We start from the raw sequence: 17,840 nt of genomic DNA, 5'->3' as shown, positions 1-17,840 counted from the left end.
GTGTTCAGAATTCCTATTCTAGGGACTCTTCAGTTCACACATCTCAGTATGAAAATATGAATGTGAGCAATATTTCTGCTTAATGTAAAACATCAATATTTATAGTAAGTGGCCTGAAATTCATGTGCAGTTCCTGTTTGGTAAAAACTGTTCGTGATGGCAACCAAAATGTCATTTTAAAAAATTTAAGTCTTGTATGTGGAATAATTTTCTTGTAACAGGTTTTAATTTTCATAAATTACATGCAGAATTTACCATCTAGAAAGTTCTTGTGTGAATGCTGCAGTAAAAAGCGCTTTCAGTGGGTGCATTTCAAGTCTTTTCCAGCGTTTCACATTATGCAGCATTTACTCTCTTGAGGACTGTGTTTAAGCTCCAAAGATACTCATGGCTGAATTAATTTAAAAGGAATTCAGTGCATTCCTCTGCTTTTCCCACAAAGCAGATATTCTATTTGCATATTTTAGCATATAATTCTCTATACCACTTTTATTTTTACAAGAAAACATGTTCTAACCCCACAATTCTCTTAATTTTTGCTAGACTAACTCAGATTTTCTGAGATCCATGTAGGATCACTCTGAAATCACATCTGAAAAATGTTTTTATGAGGGCAAGGTGTTATGTGTTGTACAAGATGGGAATCATCATCGAGTAGATCTATTTATAGTAGGATCCTGCAGGGACTGGTTCTCAGCCCTCTGCTATTTATCAATGACCTAGAAGAAAACATAAAATCATCACTGATGGAAGTTTGTGGATGACACAAAAATTGGGAGAGTGGTAAATAATGAAGAGGACAGGTCATTGATTCAGAGCAATCCAGATCTCTTCGTAAACTGGGCAAGCAAACAATATGCATTTTAATATGGCTATATGTAAATGTATACATCTGGGAACAAAGAACCTAGGCCATACTTACAGTGAAGTAGCGATTCTGAAAAAAAAATTAGGGTTACAAACTTACAGGGTATGGTTGCCAACCCTCCAGGAGTGTTGTGGAGTCTCCAGGAATTAATCTTTAATTAAAGATTATGATGTCCTTAAAGATTATGTCCTATGATGAAACCTCCAGGAATACATCCAATCAAAATTGGCAAACCTATCAGGGATAATTAGCTCCTAGTAAACTGTGGGCAAAAGAGCTAATGCAGTCCTGGGGTACATAAACAAGGGAATCTAGAGTAGTAGTAGTAGGGGTTATTTTACCTCTGTATTTGGCACTAGTACGATCACTGCTGGAATACTGTGTCCAGTTCTGGAACCCACAAGTCAAGCAGGATGTGAATAAATTGCGGTGAGCTCAGGAAGTGCCATGAGAATGATTAGAAAACATGCCTTATACTGATAGACTCAAGGAGCTCACTCTATTTCACTTAACAAATAGAAGCTCAAGGGGTGACTTGATTACAGTCTATAAATACCTACCTGGGGAACAGATATTTAATAATGGGTTCTTCAGTCTAGCAGAGAAAGGTAGAACAAGACCCAGTGGCTGTAGGATGAAGCTAGATAAATTCAGATTGGAAAAGAAGTGTAAATTTTGAAGAGTCAGAGTAATGAATTAGCCATTGGAACAATTTACCAACTGTCATGATGGATTCTCTATCAGTGATAATTTGAAAATCAAGATTGGATATATTTCTAAAAGCTCTGCTCTAGGAATTATTTTGGGGAAGTTCCATGGCCACAGAAGGTCAGACTAGATGATCACAGTGTTCTCTTCTGCCTTAGAGTCTATGAAGTTAGGAGCCATAACCTGTTAGTTTTATTTAACATAGTGATTTATAATACTTAGTCAAATCCACTGGAATTCAGAAGACCTAGATTCTATTCCTGGTGCTTCTGTTGAATTGCTGTGTGATTTGAGCAAGTCACCTTTGTGCCTCAGTTTCCCCATCTTTGAAATAGAGATACCGCCTACCCATTTTTTCGAGCACTTCAAGATCTGTGGATGGAAAGCACTATTTAAATGGTAATTATTGTTGTTAAGTATTCTGACCTTCCAAACAAAATCAGAGGCAAATCCTACTCATGTTAAGTCAATCAAGGTTTTGACATTAACTTCAGTGAAAGTAGTATCGATCCATAATATATTAACCAAGGTTTAGCAATGAATGTGTCACAGCCTCATTTTAACCTGACAGTACTTTAGAATACAGATCAAATTAAATTCTGGACTCTACAGACAGTTCAGGTGCAATTTAAGAATAATATATACTGTAGCAACACAGGATTTCCTTTAACAAATCAGAGAACTGGGCCATCAAGTCTCATGTCCTGCCTCTGACAGTGGCCAATATGTAACAGAGAAAAATGGAAATTCCCATAATTCAGTTAGTAAATTGTACAAGGTTTACATTGAGAGTAGGAGACGGTTCCTTTCCTGACATTATTGCCGATCAGTGTATAGTTTTCTATAGTGACTGGAAACAAAAGTTTGGGATTTTTGACCATCGTATCTAATTATCCTAAAGTACTTAATGTAATTTCCCACCCTAGAATGCACAGCTGGTCTGTGATGTTGGTCGAAATCCTTGTTCTTGTTCAGATGGCACCGCTTTATATATTTGTCTGTAGTAACTGGTTTGTTAGCAGCATATAATGTGACATTACAAATAGATCATTTTCTGAGTTATGTGGACCAACATTCAGGTTGGAAGATCCAGTCTAATTAAAACTAAAAACATATCTTGAACAAAAATGGTTTTTTTAGGGAGCTATAAAGATATTTCTGGTAAGTTTTTCACAAAGAACTAGAAATTTTTTTTTTACCTGTAACAATTGCACCTTGGGAGTATTTTTGAGAGGTCTTGCCAATTTATAAAGTAATGAGCATGTTCTGTAAGGAAAAGAAAAAACCTGTAACTTGGTTGGATTTTTTTAAAAATAGTGTTAAAACAAGAAGGGTTTGTTTTTTGTCAGACTGGTGAAGACCAATTAGTTACTCGCCAAACGTGGGATGGTTGAAATATCTCACTTTTGGACTCCAGACTGTTTGTGTCACTATAGATTCTTTACTGTAGTTTTCTTCACGTGTATTGGTATGTCAGTATTTTGATCATCTGGAAAACATGTTAGTACTTACTGTGCCTTTGCTCTTCACCTACAGCTAGCTGCATGCTGTGAGAGGTTTACATGAAAGCCTCATTCCTGCATTATCTGCTCACTAAACCCTGGCCACAATAAGAGTTTTGGGTAGGCACGAATGCGGGAAAAGGCTTAGGTGGGAACACACACAAATGTGCCATCTCCTATAAAACCAAAACTTTGCCCAAAGTCAAAACCTAGGAGCACGATTTGCCATGCCATGGATCAGATCCATAATTTATCTTGTCTGGCTTCCTGCCTCCAGCAGTGCAATAGCTGATGTTTCAGGGGGAGATAGAGCCCATCAATAAATAGCTGTGCATTGTAATCACATGGGAGAAAATTCCATTCTTGAACCTTCAGGTGCTCAGCTTATGTCATGAAACATGAGATTTGATTACCCATATCATCTTAACATGCACACAGCTACGCATTTTATTGGTGCTCATAAAATTAATCCAGCTATTTTTTTTTTAAATTCAGTCATAGCCATTGATTCAGTGGCCCTGTGTGGCAGAGAATTCAATAGGTTTACCAAACCATGCATAAAGTACAGTAGTTTTTCTAAATTTACAGCCCTTTAAGTTCATCAGGTTTGTTTGTTTTGATGTTACAGGACAGGATACAAAGGAAAAACTAATCGGGTTTCACTATGCCTTCATATTTTTGATTACCTCAGTCAGGTCTCCCTGTTTTTAATTTCCAGACTAATAGATCTTAATTTTTTTTGTAATCCCTTATCATTTGTGTATCCAACCAAACTTCTAACCATCTTTGTTACCCTTCTCTGGACCTCTTAATTCTCTGCTCCTGGTACAATACATCTTTAAATTCTCTGCTTTTTGAAACATTTTAGGATCAGTCCTAGCTTGGTTCAGTATTTTGTATCCAATCTTACTGCTAAGATATTTACAGGAGTCATTTGTACATAATTTTAGAATTAAAAAAAAAAGTCTCTTCTGAGTTTTTCACAATATGCACAAAGCAATCCCACCCTTCTGGTATTTATCATAGTCCTGCTTCTCTACACTAGCAACTAGTTTGCCAATGTGGTTTCTGAGAGTATAATTCTCACACAGATTTTCACACACAAAAATCTCTCTTCATTAAACAGACTGAATTGACCTGGTAAGAGACCTGGGTGTGAGGGCACTGTCTTAAACTCTCATTCTTTGGCCAGTAAAGCTAAATCTCAAGTCATATGCCACAGTCTTTTAGCATGTACACAGATGCACTGTCTCAAATCATACCCTACTAACAAAAATCATGTAAAATTGCATACCTTAAATATACCCTGACTTCTGCATTAGACTTCAGAGTATAGGGATTACAGGTTAAATCTGTAAAGCAGTGTGTCCAAAATACACACACTTCTCATCACTTGATAAAGGAATTTCTGCATGTACCTCCTGTTTAGAATGCTAGGAGGTGAATTTTTAAGCAGGATATAGGAACTCAACTACACACGCAATCCTGTTCAGTAATAAGGAACAAACTGAGGGAAATGTCAGCATATATACTACAGAGAACTCTTATTTTCACTCCTAAACTCTCTGCTGTGTGTAACTTATATGGATGTAATACTGCCAAAAAGACAATCGAATCCACCACACCTAACAGGTTATTCAGAACACCACCTGTAGACAGTTGCTAGTCATTACCCAGTGCATAGTAGAGACCTGGATTTGAATCTTGGGTACTATCTTTTTTTATTGAGACAATTGAGATGGGGGTAGAGCCTAGCTTTTGTAAAGGATGTACTTAATTAAATCAGCAGCTAGGTGGCTGCCAAAAAAAAAAAGTTACTTTAATTGTAATCTTTGGTTTGTCTATGATTGCTGGGGCTATATTTGGATGGAAGATCCACAGTAAAAACTCCAGGCTGCTATAGAAAGTAGTACTGGTAACAAACTAGTCATTTTCCCCTTTGAATCAATATGCAACAGATTATAAGGATAGAGTGTGCTGCTGTTAGTGTTCTTCATAACATGTCAAACACAGTTACTGACCACTACTGATCTAGTGAAGACACAATGACCCCTTTTGAGAAAAGAGATGTTAGTCTCAATGATCTGGAAAATTTCCAGTTTGGATAATTTATTCCACCCTAAACTTCAATGCGGTTACATTTATCTCCCCCTCCCCCCACCCCCCCATTTCCTGTAGTAAAATGCTCCTTTTTCTGTGAGCTTTTAAAGAGCTTCTGGGTGGGATTTACAAAGGTATTTAGGCCCCTTACTTTAAAAATCAATAAACTTGAAATCAGTGGGAATTAGGTGCCTAAATATCATGGTGCATCTCACCATTTGTTTGCCCCAGAGATAGGGTTGTCTTTCAGCGATGGATTGAACTGATTCCCCTGTGGGTTGAGTATATCCTGTACTGCTGCTATTAAACAATATTGCTTTGTAATCCTCTGGGATGAAGTTTGCTGTATCAATCCAAAATATTATTCATAGAGTTAGCCATACATCTGGTTTTCAATTTCTTTGTCTTTTCTCTATTTAATTTGATTTCCATTCTATTTAAATTCTCTCTATGCTATTGCATTTCTTCTGCCAGATTTAAATGTCCTTATTTAAATACTTTAATTACCAGTATTGCGTATTTCCAGATCATGTAGCTGTAAGTATTACACAAATAATATAAATGGCTGTGCTTAGAACCTAGGACTATTCTGCATTCACATAAAATATCTGGATTAAACAAAACGGTAAACACGCGTGCACCCAGTTTGTTTTAAAAACAGTTTTTGAATGTGCTAATAAAACTATCATCTGACTGATCACAATTGTTATAGGACAGATATTGCATCAGTGTAAATATACAGCATAGTATAATGAGAATGTAGTGAATATCGTATTTCCAAATAGTAATTCAAATTGCAGTAGTGGAATGGTGCGTTTTTAAAAATGGAATATAGGAAGAATATAACACTTGCTGAAAAAGGTGTGTTTACTTCCATTTGGAGAGGAAGTTTCATTGGTATAAGGCCAGAGACGATGTGGGTGGATGAAGGTTGGCTGACGTAGTAGAGCGCCAAGTTTCTACCAGATACTGTGGGCCAGATTTATCCATTTTGTAATTCAATTGAAGTCAGTGGCATTATACCAGCAATTAAGTAGATCAGTGTCAAAAAATAGTTTACACTCACATTTAAAAACAGTGCCTGACAGAGATCCATTTACCTGCCTGTCAATAAATACCAAGTTTGAATAGTTGGTTGGACCCTAGGAACATAAGACTGGTCATACTGGGTTAGCATCTCCTGGCAAAGCATCCCACTGGTTGACTGTGCATTGTGTGAAGATGTACTCCCTTATGTTTGTTTTAAACCTGCTGCATAATTAATTTCATGTAGTGACCCCTGCTTTGTGTGTTATGTGAAGGAGCGAATAACAATTCCTTATTCACTTTCTCCACACCATTCATGATTTTATAAACCTCTATCATATCCCCCCCTCAGTCATCCTGGCATTTCACTCTTGTGACTGTACCTTTTAATTTCCATTTAATTAGCCTTCTCATTTTAGTGTAGTTTCCCTTTCCAAAGTTAAATGCCGGGGGAGGTTTTTAGTTTTTTGTTGTTTCCCCCCTACAAGGATGTTAAATTTAATTACATTATGGTCACTATTACCAACTGGCTAAGCTATATACACCGCTTGGACTAGATCCTGTGCTTCACTTAATCAGAATTGTCTCTCCCCTTGGGGATTCCAGGACTAGCTGCTCCAAGAAGCAATCAAACATTAATAATGTCTAAAAAACTTATCTCTGCATCCCGTCCTGAGGTGACATGTTCCATGTCAATATGAGGATAGTTTAAATTCCCCATTATTTGGTTTTCTGTTTATATAGCCTCTCTAGTTTCCCTGAGCATTTCACAATCACCACTACCTGATCAATGGTATATTCCGAGCAAGGACGTTCTACCCATGCAGATTCTATGATACTATTTGATTCATTTAAAATTTTTATGATACTTGACTATGAATTCTGTCACATATAGTGCCACTTCCATAGCCTCCTGTAGCTAAATACAGAACACGGGTATTAAATATTACATACAGAACTAATAGGAGTGAAATGTATCTTAATTACTACGGTGACCATATTTCCTAAAACTGAAAATGGGATACGCAGAGCTGTCCTGAGCTGCCTGGCATTGCTGCTCATCCTCCACAGCCCCAGTTGAGCCAAGTAACAAAGAAGGGGGCAGGGTGGAAGAGGAATGGGTATGGGCTACGACCTGGAGGTAGGTGCGAGTGTGAGGACTTTTGGGCTTGGAGCCAGGCGGCCATTTCAGATTTTGGTAGGGGGGGCAACTCCTGGTTCATGAAGAGAGGTGCCCCTAAATGGTGCCCCTGCTGGGATGTGGCAGAAGTGGGTGACTGGAGGCAGACTGGGGAGAGAAAGAAGCCGGTTGGGGCAGGAGGGAGGGCTCAGGAAACTGGCTCTGAAGGACAGTGAGTGGGGAGGACATGAGGCTGGGGGCCGTTCAGCGGTCGCTGGGGAAGCCGTGCCACACTTCATGCCCTGGCATAAGTGGATGCTGTGGGACCCAGTAGGGCACTTGGCTGCCCGGTAGAGCTTGGGACCCATGAGTGCAGCTCCGTGGCTTGGCCGGGGAAGAGTTTGAATTAGGGAGGGCCCTGACTGCGCTGCCCTCTGATTGGGCTGCAGCGTGAACACATGACACCTCATCCTCATTGGAGGACCAGGGCATACTGGACACACATCAGCCAGGCTCATGTCTGTCCACCCCCAGGCATGTTCCTCCATGCCCCCGCAAGGGGCACACCACTTTTGGCAAAACTGGGAGTTTGTTCCTTTTGCTCTTGCCAACTCAAGAGTCAGGGACAGAGCTTAAAAAGGGGATTGTCCTGGCCAAAACAGGACACATAATCACCTTATTAATTACTAATACCACTAAAATCAATACTGAGAGATTAAGCGCCTTCATGGAGAATAGTGATTTAATCAAATGCTTTCTTGAGGAAAGTTGTTCACCTGAATTAACATTAATTGTGAAAGTTTGATTCCAAGGACCCTAGACTATGTCTCTCAGGAATAATTTAAAACCTGTGTTTTGTTTGCTCTACTGCAAGTAGAGCTCCTATTAACTGTTAGCCCAAAGAATTGGAAACCCTGGTTAGTTAATTTAGATTTAAGGACGACCTGAACCAAAAACTGGATCCTAACACCTCAGAAATTTGGTAGTGATTAAAATGTGAATCCACTCTGGGCAAATGGACCCAGCATTAATAATGGGCTGAACAAAAGTTCTAACTCCAAATATCTCTCAACTTTGGGTTGTTAGAAATATAGGTCTGAATTCAGCTCTCGGTTAGACTAATGCTACAGCTTTGAAGAAAGGGATCTGCTTTGCTTACCTGCAGTTTCCTACTGTAATGATGCTGTCTGCTGCTGGAGAAATGAAAATTTGTGCTTACTGCACTGTCAAAATAAATGGGAGTTCTGCCATTTAATTCAGTGACAGCAGGAATGTGTGGGACATAAGTAAAGGCCCTGTAGAAACAGAGAAGATACTGCAGATCTCTGCAGAGATTAAAAGTAGGTTGCTGTAGAATTAGATAGACATGATCAACAGGAATCAGAATCTGGAAAACCTGTTGCCTGTAATCACAATTAAAAAAAATGCATTGTTTTTTAAAGGTAATCAGCTAAAAAGATGATGTCAACTCAACCAAAGAGAGTCATCCCCTATCTGTCAGTGTCACCATTATGTTTGCATATTCTTATGTCAGCAATCTTGATGGCCATCTTCAGTAAGTAAGTGGTTCACAGAGATCCAGATAATCCAGTATTTGTTCTAATTTAAAATTGTTGCTTTATCCCATGCGCACATCAGATTTGTGTTCCAATTTAGCAAAAATTTGACCAGTTGAGATTTGCTCCAGTGCTCACAGAAAGTGAATTATAAGATCATGTGCTTCAGCTGGATAGAGGTGGTATATTTTATACACCTTAAATTGTCAGGTTTTCCTCCACTCCTTGTCCATGCTTAAGTACAGAGGCAATTAACCAAATCAAAGATCTGATAACACCCTTCAAAGCTGGGACTCCACCTGCAAATATTTTGGGTCATTGACTCTGGTGATGACAGAAAATAAGAAACCAGTAAATGCTTATATTCCATTTCGCATATGTTACCTGGAATAGTACATACTGCTTAAGTCAGCTGGGACAGGGTTTGTAGGATCTCTTCTCGGCACCCTGGAACAGATACATTTAAGAAGGGTAAATACCGGACTGTACCCTTCTCAACTAGAACCATATATGCACGTGTAATTTGGGGTTTTTTTGTCCAAGAGATGAGGGAAAATTTAAATTAAATCTCTTTAGCCAGCTAGTAAATTTTACCGTAACAAATTTTTGGGCCTGTGAATCTGCACCTTTCATTTACTTCAGCTTTGACGGAAAGCTGGGGTCTCCTGCAAAACCTTCACTTAGGGCCCAATTTTGCAAGGGTCACTATTCCGTGTGTGGCTTCTCCCTCCACCTGCCCGGCTCCCATGACAGAGGGAGGGCGAGTCCCATTAGAAAACACCCCACATCCATGAGCAAATCAAAGGAGACAATTGGGATAAATTAATTTGCAAAGCTTATCAGCATCCTGGACTCTAGCATGCACCGAGAAAGGCTGAAGCATGTACAACTAAATTGGTGTGCAGCAAGCTGTTGTTTGTTGCTTTTTTATTATTGCGGGCTAGTCGCTACAAGCCTTACTTTTGTTGGGTAGCACTGACTCTCAGGAGTAGCCCCATGAAGCGCAATGGGACTTCCTATGTGAGTTGGTGCCGTGTGCGGTTGGCAGAGTTTATAAAATGACTTTCTCAGAAGTCACAACACTAGCTTTTCTTTAGGGAGACACTGAGAGAAGCCTGTGGTTTACAGATGGAATACAGTAAGTGCAAACTCTAAAAGGAAGACTTTCTATTACAGGGTGTCTATTATGTATGTTAAATGAGCATGGAACTCAGCTTTGTGCCTAGAAAAGCAACATAAACAATTTCTGAAAGGACAGATTTTTATGGGGACTCCTGTACTTCAATTCCATGTCACCAGTGTGTGGGTTGAAAACGAAAACGATTAACCTGTTAGTGAAAAATGACTTTGACTTTACTCAATGTATACCTAAATAATAAAATAACTCAGACTGCTGCTTTAGTTCATATTCCAATAGCTATTGACCACAGTAACATGCATGAAGTGAAATATTGTGTTAATAGTGTGCTTATGAACCATTAAATGAGCTTTGCCTGCGTATGCTGTGAATTCTCCAAGGCCTAATGCTGCCCATGGGAACTAAGGGCACTCCGCCCCCTCACACAAGATGCCCAGCACCTTACTGGAGCATCAGGCCTCAACCCCACCATTTTCATTCACACAGTGAAGGTTGGATTTATTGATTCCCGCACTATTTCCTTTTCAGCTGCTTCTGCTCTCAATTATCTTTATTGGACAGCAGGTCTGGCTTCTTCCGGTGCAGTAACTCTCCCCAGCCTCAAGCAACATCGCACTTTCTTTTACATGTGAACCTAAGCAACTATTTAGTTTGGGCTCTGGGATTTTTGCCTCTGAATTGGGGAGATTAAGGCTGGAGGAGCAGTTGCAGGCTCAATTGTATAGTGAACCGAAACAGACAGTTTGTCCTCTTCCTTCAGCTAGAGACTGCACCCCTAATGCACCCAGCTGTAGAGCCATGGATGTTACCTTTGTTTGGTAAAGGTCCTGTGGATAAGGGATAAAATAAAATGGCACCTTCGTTTGAATGTGGCTTTAGTGTTCCAAATGGTAATAGAGATTGCAAAAGTTGTTCAGTAGTAATAGGAATTGGAAATACATTTTGCTACGAGGTGTGGCTTCCTTCTCTCAGTGGTTTTCAGTGTGCCCTCACAGGAGTTAGTTAATGTGTTTTTATGAATTTTACAGTTCAGTCTTTTCCAAACCTTGCACCATAGGATGTCTGCATTGTCACTACCATCAAGACAATACACTGACCTCTCCAGCAAGCCATCGCTTTAGCCATATTAAAAAAAAAAAAAATTAGATTATTTCAAATACCACTAGGACACTTTAGTTAAGAAAAAGTCTGCCCTTGTCCCTATTGTACTTCAGAGCAGTTCTTTCCAACATATTTCCGCTCAAAACAACCAGACCTTCATGGCTGCTGCCTCTCTGAGGGATTAAGCCGTTGTTCTCTGCATACGCCTCCTGGCTATCAGGAGCAGAGCTGTTTTGTTTCTAACAGGACTTGACCCTTCGAGTTTCTATTTTTGTAGAAAAGCTCATCTTACCAAAAGCTTCTGTGCTGTCTGGAACAGCTCAATTCACTCATATTAGCAACCACTTCAGTGTATTTTTTATGTTTCAAGCTCCAGTACTACCCATAAGGGTGATATTTACGAGTAACTGTGGAGTGCTGTGCAACATATCAAGCAGGGCTCCCCAGCCTTTGTCCCTGCAATGCCACGTACGTGGAGGGTGAATTTTACATCAGAGCAGATTGAGAAAAGAGAATGTTTCTAAAAAGAATGGATTACTCTGTTTTTGTTTATTAGAAGCATTTATCATGTAGCCATTGCTGTAGTATCTGGGTACCTTTTACACACAAATATATTTCCTTGATACAGGGCTGCACCCTCCCCTCCCGTCACAATCTTCTTCAGGAGTTGACACTCAGCACCTACTAGGAGGCACTCAAACCCAGATTCTCAAAGGTATTTAGGCACCCAACTCCCATGAGAAATCTGAGCTTCAGTGCCATGCAGGATTGGACCCCTAAGAATTAAGTCATTTTATTATACATCTTTTTTATTTGTATTATAGTTAATCCTCTCCATCTTTATCCTAGAAGTTGAAGATTGTGAATATTCCCTGGTCAAAAGAGGTCTCTCCCCCCCCCCCTTTTTTTTTTTATGTGAAATAGCCATTTAATTGAAATACTTCATGAAGGGCCTGATCCAAAACCCTTTAAACTCAATAGAAAGATGCTTGTTGATTTCATTAAGTTTTGGATTAAGGCCAAAGTGACGCCTGGAGTGGGAGAGGGGAGCTAATGGCACGAAATTAAACTTGGACCAATTGCATGTGCAGTTTCACACAGGAAACTTTATGAATTTTGAACAGTTGTGCTAATCTCCCAGTGGACAGCCACATGGAACTACCATTATTACTGTTAATGGGAATCACACTGGTGCAGCACTGGAGGCATGTTAAGGCTGAATGCTACACACAGTGTAATCAGTGAATTTGAAATTCCCATCTTGTTTTGAATTTTGTCGATTATACTAAAACTGTCTCCCTTATTGAAGCCTAACCACATTTCAACTTCAGCGCTTTCAAACCTAATTCTGTACCTTATTTGCCTCTCCCAAGAAAAAGGTTTTAACAGATGTTCATTTCTCAGAAAAAAGTGTGTATTAGATATGACTGGAGTGACAGGAACAGCGGTTATATAGACATAGCCAGCACGTGCCTGAATGGGGGGGTTCATTTCATGTTAGCATTTTTATAACATTTAGGTTAAAATCCTTGAGATTATGTGGACATCTGTGCTACTGCAACTTTATAATGTGAAGCCCATGAGAAGCTTCAGCAAAATTATATTTTTTAAAAACTTACATTTATATTTTTCTCATTAATCTCACTGGATTTTTGTCCTCTAATGTAAACAAATAATCAACATGTCTAGGAACAGTTTTTGTACCTTAACTGCATTAATGTGGGACTGATGGTTTACGCACCAATCTTTGATTTTTTGGCTCACACCACTAGTAACTAGCCTGTATGTGTGCTTGAAAGAAACTTTTTCTTCGGGTCACTATGCCCATTACTCTATAAACCTTGGAAGAATAGCAGTAATACACAGCAATTATCGTTGTTAAACCAAAGAGAAGAACAAATTGCATCCTGAATTGAAGGAAATCTAGTAATTTGTCATCTGTCTACAATTAACCTGCTGGTAACTCTAAACCTAGTGATTTAGGGTCTCATGCTGCTCTCACTGAAGTCAAAGAGAACAGAATTAGGCCATTATTTTGGTACATAGAGGCTGCAAAGTGAGTACAGAACTGGTATTGCACATTGATTATGAAGGAGGCTAGGTTATCTGTTGAAGTCAGAATTAAACACCATTTCAGACCTTGAGATTGGGCAAGTACAGGACATACTGGGTCCAGATCGTTTGGAGCAGTATCTAACAGCAAAGGAGCAAATGAAGCCAGGTGCCTCCACTGACTAGGGGAGGGCAGGGAAGCACAGATCCACCGTGCTGGCTCTCCAGCATCCAGCCCACAGTTTAAGGAGAATGGGCAGAGTGCTGCTTTATTCCAGCTACCCCCAGCTATTGGAGCGGAAGCACCAAGGGCTGAACTAGCCCCTGGCTGCCCCAGCATTATGGATCCATAACGGAGATGAAAAGCCACTTTTCTGCTCCAATCCAGCACTATAGTGTACCTCAGTCTGGTCTCTCCTATGGCAAATAATCATTCAAAGATGGACTATTACTGCTAGTCTAACATGAAATATCACAAATTAAAGACTTAGCATGACTTTTAATTAAAACTGGTTTTGCTTTTCTTTTTCTTTTTTTTTTTTTAAAGGGAGGTCCAATCCAGAACAGAAAATCCAAGCGTTGCCTGGAGTTACAGGAAAACAGTGACAATGAATTTGGATTTCAACTGGTCCTTCAGAAATGCACTGGCCAACGCTGGTCTATAACAAATGTCCTGAAAAGCTTGTCGTCATAACAGATTCTACAAAACTTTTAACTCAGTCCTTTTGCTACTGTGTAGCAAATGTTGCGATGTTGCCTGCAGTACTGTAGTTTTTCCTTTTTTTTTTTTTTTTGTTTGATTCTTTTTTGCGTGTGTGTGGATGTCGGGTTTATGGGCTGAAATACAGACTTTTATTTCATAATGACATTTTCATGGCATTTATAGAGATGCTGAATGACAGATGATAGGCTCTTCTAAAATATTTTGCAAATGTAAATAGGGAACAAATGGAGACTATTTATAACTGACAATAAAATTTTATTGATTAAAAAAACCCATCCCCACTGCTTCAGTCTCTTTTGAGGATCAGTTTGAAAACAAATCAGTGTGAAGGTTTTCATCAGTTAGGGCCTCATCCTGGCGAGAGGCGCAGCACCCTCAATGCTAAGGATGAAATCCTGGCCTCATTGGAGTGGTGCTTTGCCAGGGGGACTGGGATTTCATCTCTAACGATTTCGTGAGTGTGAAGGGTGCTCAGTGCCATCACACTGGATCAAAGGCCCCACGTTAATCCAGTCAGGCACTAATCCAGCGGTTGTGAAGCACGTAAAAACCTGAGTTACACCCATACTGTAGCAATTGGTAACATTTGCTTCCTTGCATTCTTATGAAATTTACTGATGCAAGGCTGCTTCTCGTTTTTCTGAACAAAGTATTCATGTTAATTTAAAAGTCAGTATATGACACAGTTGCACTGCAACAAGGGACGGAGGAGGAGGAGACATGCTGGTTTCTATTCAAAGTGTACATCACTACTAAGCTAACACCACCAGTATCATAAGCATTAATAGCACAGGCTATAAAAGTTCTTGGATTATGGTTTAAGATTTCTCTGGGTAAATGAAGTAATGGCTGGAGACTTATTATGTGATCACTTACAAACTGGACTGCAAGTCAAACAGTAAATTTAAAGCTAAGCTACTGCTTGTGTCATCTATAATTTTCTTGCTTCTCTGGGGAGGGAGCTCTTTTTCCCTTAGGTAGAGAGGATGAAGGAGCAAAACACTAAAAGAAAGACTTAAAATCTGCTGCAAGAAATGGCAAAGTCACAACAGGAGTCAAGTAATGTTCCCATCTCTTTAACATAATACAGAGTTAATGCTGCCTTCTCATCTGAGAACGCACGTGAACTGGTGCAATTCTGCAGTGCAAAAGGAGTCGGAAAGGCTGCAGGGTTTGGATGGAATTTTCAGAGCATTCAGCATTGACCTAACGCTGCTTCCCATGGGAGTTTCACCGTCAGATTCAATGGGAGCAGATGCAGGCCTGCACTCTTGAAAATCCCACCTAGGATATGCACCCACTGTGCAGTGTGAAGTTCCACTGTTTGAAGCTCCCTGCAGGATGTTGCACAGCCAGGGAGGGGCAGACCAGGAGAGTGCTGGAGGATCAGCAGCCTGGCCTTCATTCCTTCCCATGCATGGAGACAGTGTGCTAAGACCGTGGAGTCATTTTCAGCAATTAGACTGCAGTAGCCGCTGCACGCTGGCCCATGGGACTATTTTTCCTCTCCCACTTCCCTCAGATGATTACCCCTGTCCAAAGATCAGTTATTCAAGCCATGCTGGAGTGGAGATCTTGGTTTTTATTGCAAAGTAACATCTGCAGTGGGAAATCAGCACTCTGTTAATACAGATTTTGGCTTTTAAGATGGTTTCCCCTTAGAGTGTATTTTGGTTTTACTTCCTGCTTCACCTTCCCTCGCTTCACTCCTCCTTGGACATGGAGTAGATCAGTGTTTAAAACCAGGATCAGAAGCCAGGGCACTCTTCCCAGCTCTGTCAGTGACTTACTGTGTGAATTTGGAAAGTCATAGAGGAAAAATTTGGCCCTTGTTGTCAATGGAAACAACCAGGATTAGGCGGTTCACCATGGGCTGCTGCTGTTTTTGCAGGTTGCTTGGTTGGAGCTCAGAAGACAGCCTCAGAGAAGCTCTAGCACCACTACTTCCACCTGTAGCTTCTGGTGTTCTAGCGGTACCCACATTAGGTGGTTTCTTCAGGGACACTGCAGAAGTAAGACTACAGCAGCATACTAACAGGTACCATGCATTGGTGCCAACTTCTCTAGGTGCCTCACACAAAGCTCCTGGGGCTGCTTCTTCCCCTAAGTGGCATTCTGATACTCTTCTAAATAACTACAGTAGATACAAAGTAATATCACAGCTAGTCACTTGGGAGCAGCTACTATAGTTCAGTAAAACACCAGCACTTTCAGTATACCTTTTGTTTTCACATGATCATAATTTTCTTGAAGAAGAAAAAAATCTGCCTTTTCACTGAGTCTTTCTATGCTTGGTCTCAGCCCAGACATTACATTTTTTTTTCAGCTGATGGAAAGAAGATGCGAGGAAGTACCTTTCCGCTCCCCTCCCCACCCTTTTTCCATTGTCAGCATGAAAAAATACACTTTTAAGCCAACAACAGAAAAACTGCTGAATTTAAAAAATGGCAAGTAGGCTTTGGGCTGGGGTGGAGGGAGAATTAACAAAATAAAATAAAGAATTGGAAGATAATCACTAACTGAAACAGCATAATATTCCAAAAATGCCAGTTACTTTCTATCTCCCCCACCTGCCCTTATCAATTGCTTTTTGAAAAATGTGCTGCTCTCTGACTAACCTGGCCTTCCAGCAAATGTCTTGCAGCAGAAGGCACGAATTTGCCCTTTCCCTACTGCATTCACCTAAATGAGCTGGGAATCTTCAGCACCTTGTATCAATTGGGCATTCACAAAACACATCAGGGTTGTTTGGAGGAGGCAGAGATTAGCCGGGAATTCCCTGAGTGATTATTGATCTTTTTATTTCATATATATAGGGAAATTACCTCTCTTTTTTATTATTTTATTTGCTCCTTTTTTATTATATTGTTTGTTACTTTAAGTGGCAATCATAACCTCTCGTAGAGACTACAGTGTGCCAAACTGTCTCCTACAGACTGACTTCACATTCAGGGTCACGCTATGCTTAGTATCATCCGTCTTAATGGCGATTTAATAAGTCTCACAGCAGTTTAATTATATTTGAGTATCCCTCTACTATATGTACTTACCACATAGTGGTGTCTTAGGTTCTGCAGTGTGCCCTCTTCAAAGAACAGGGACAGGCGAAGGTACTGCTGATAGCTGAGTGATAACAATTGGTGAAGGTTTACTTTACCACTACGTGCTGTGGGCTAAATTCTGAAATCCTTATTCAGGCTATGTCTATACTACAACTTACGTCAGCATAACTCACTCAGGGGTGTGAATAGTAAGTGCTGATATGGACAGTGTGATGTTGGCAGGTGAGCTTCTCCCACCAACATAGCAATTGCCTTTCTTATGCCAACAGACGAGCTCTTGCCTGTTGGCGTAAACCCTCTTCACCAGACGCGCTGCAGTGCTGTACATGTAGACAAGCCCTCCATCTTTATTGGATCTAAACTCCCATTTAAGTCAGTAGATATTGGCCTGAGTCAAGTCTGACAAAAGACATAAGTATATGCCCTTGAAAGAGGGATCTTTTACCCTTAACACTACAAGCTTCTTTGACTTGATAGTTGAATCTGAAAAAATGTTAAGCAAATGCAAAAAAAACCAGCCCAAATGCTGTGGGCATGAATCAAGCAAAATTCCTTGTGGAATCCCTGCAAGTTTCACACAATTAAGGACGACAGCAGAAGAATTTAGACCCTCGTCACTGAATTTCTAGCACTATTTTCCAATGCAAAATGCTGCATCCTTAAAAGCAAAAGCTGCAACAGTCAAGTGTATTTAGTAACATTTGTCTGTTCAAGCAAATCTCCTCTTGCAAATGGATCTCTTGCAATGTACATTTGACTAAGGCTTTGTCTACACTACAAAGATAAGTTGACCTAACATAGGTCAACTTACAGCCACCACAGTAATTACTGCAGTGGCTGATGTTCACACTGCACTCCTTAGGTCACTGGTGCACATCCTCAC

At 40.1% G+C, this 17,840-nt stretch overlaps 1 protein-coding gene across 4 annotated transcripts in view; it reads left to right on the top strand.

The window, feature by feature from the left end:
- The window catches only part of GALNT18 (polypeptide N-acetylgalactosaminyltransferase 18), a 403,991-nt gene extending 389,825 nt beyond the window's left edge, over positions 1-14,166 (top strand). For all 4 annotated transcript variants that reach the window (XM_067540807.1, XM_067540809.1, XM_067540808.1 and 1 more), the window contains one exon: positions 13,719-14,166. In XM_067540807.1, the coding sequence (XP_067396908.1) occupies positions 13,719-13,865 (147 nt within the window). In that variant the 3' untranslated portion in view covers positions 13,866-14,166. The remainder of the gene's footprint in view (positions 1-13,718) is intronic.
- The last annotated feature ends 3,674 nt before the right edge of the window (positions 14,167-17,840 follow it).

This window comes from Emydura macquarii, unplaced genomic scaffold (genome assembly GCF_026122565.2).
Source record: "Emydura macquarii macquarii isolate MOO-44397 ecotype Brisbane River unplaced genomic scaffold, CSIRO-AGI_Emac_v2 contig_587, whole genome shotgun sequence".
In the NCBI taxonomy this organism is placed as follows: domain Eukaryota; kingdom Metazoa; phylum Chordata; order Testudines; family Chelidae; genus Emydura; species Emydura macquarii.
Note: the sequence above shows the minus strand (reverse complement) of the source record. Positions and strands in the feature narration are given on the sequence as shown.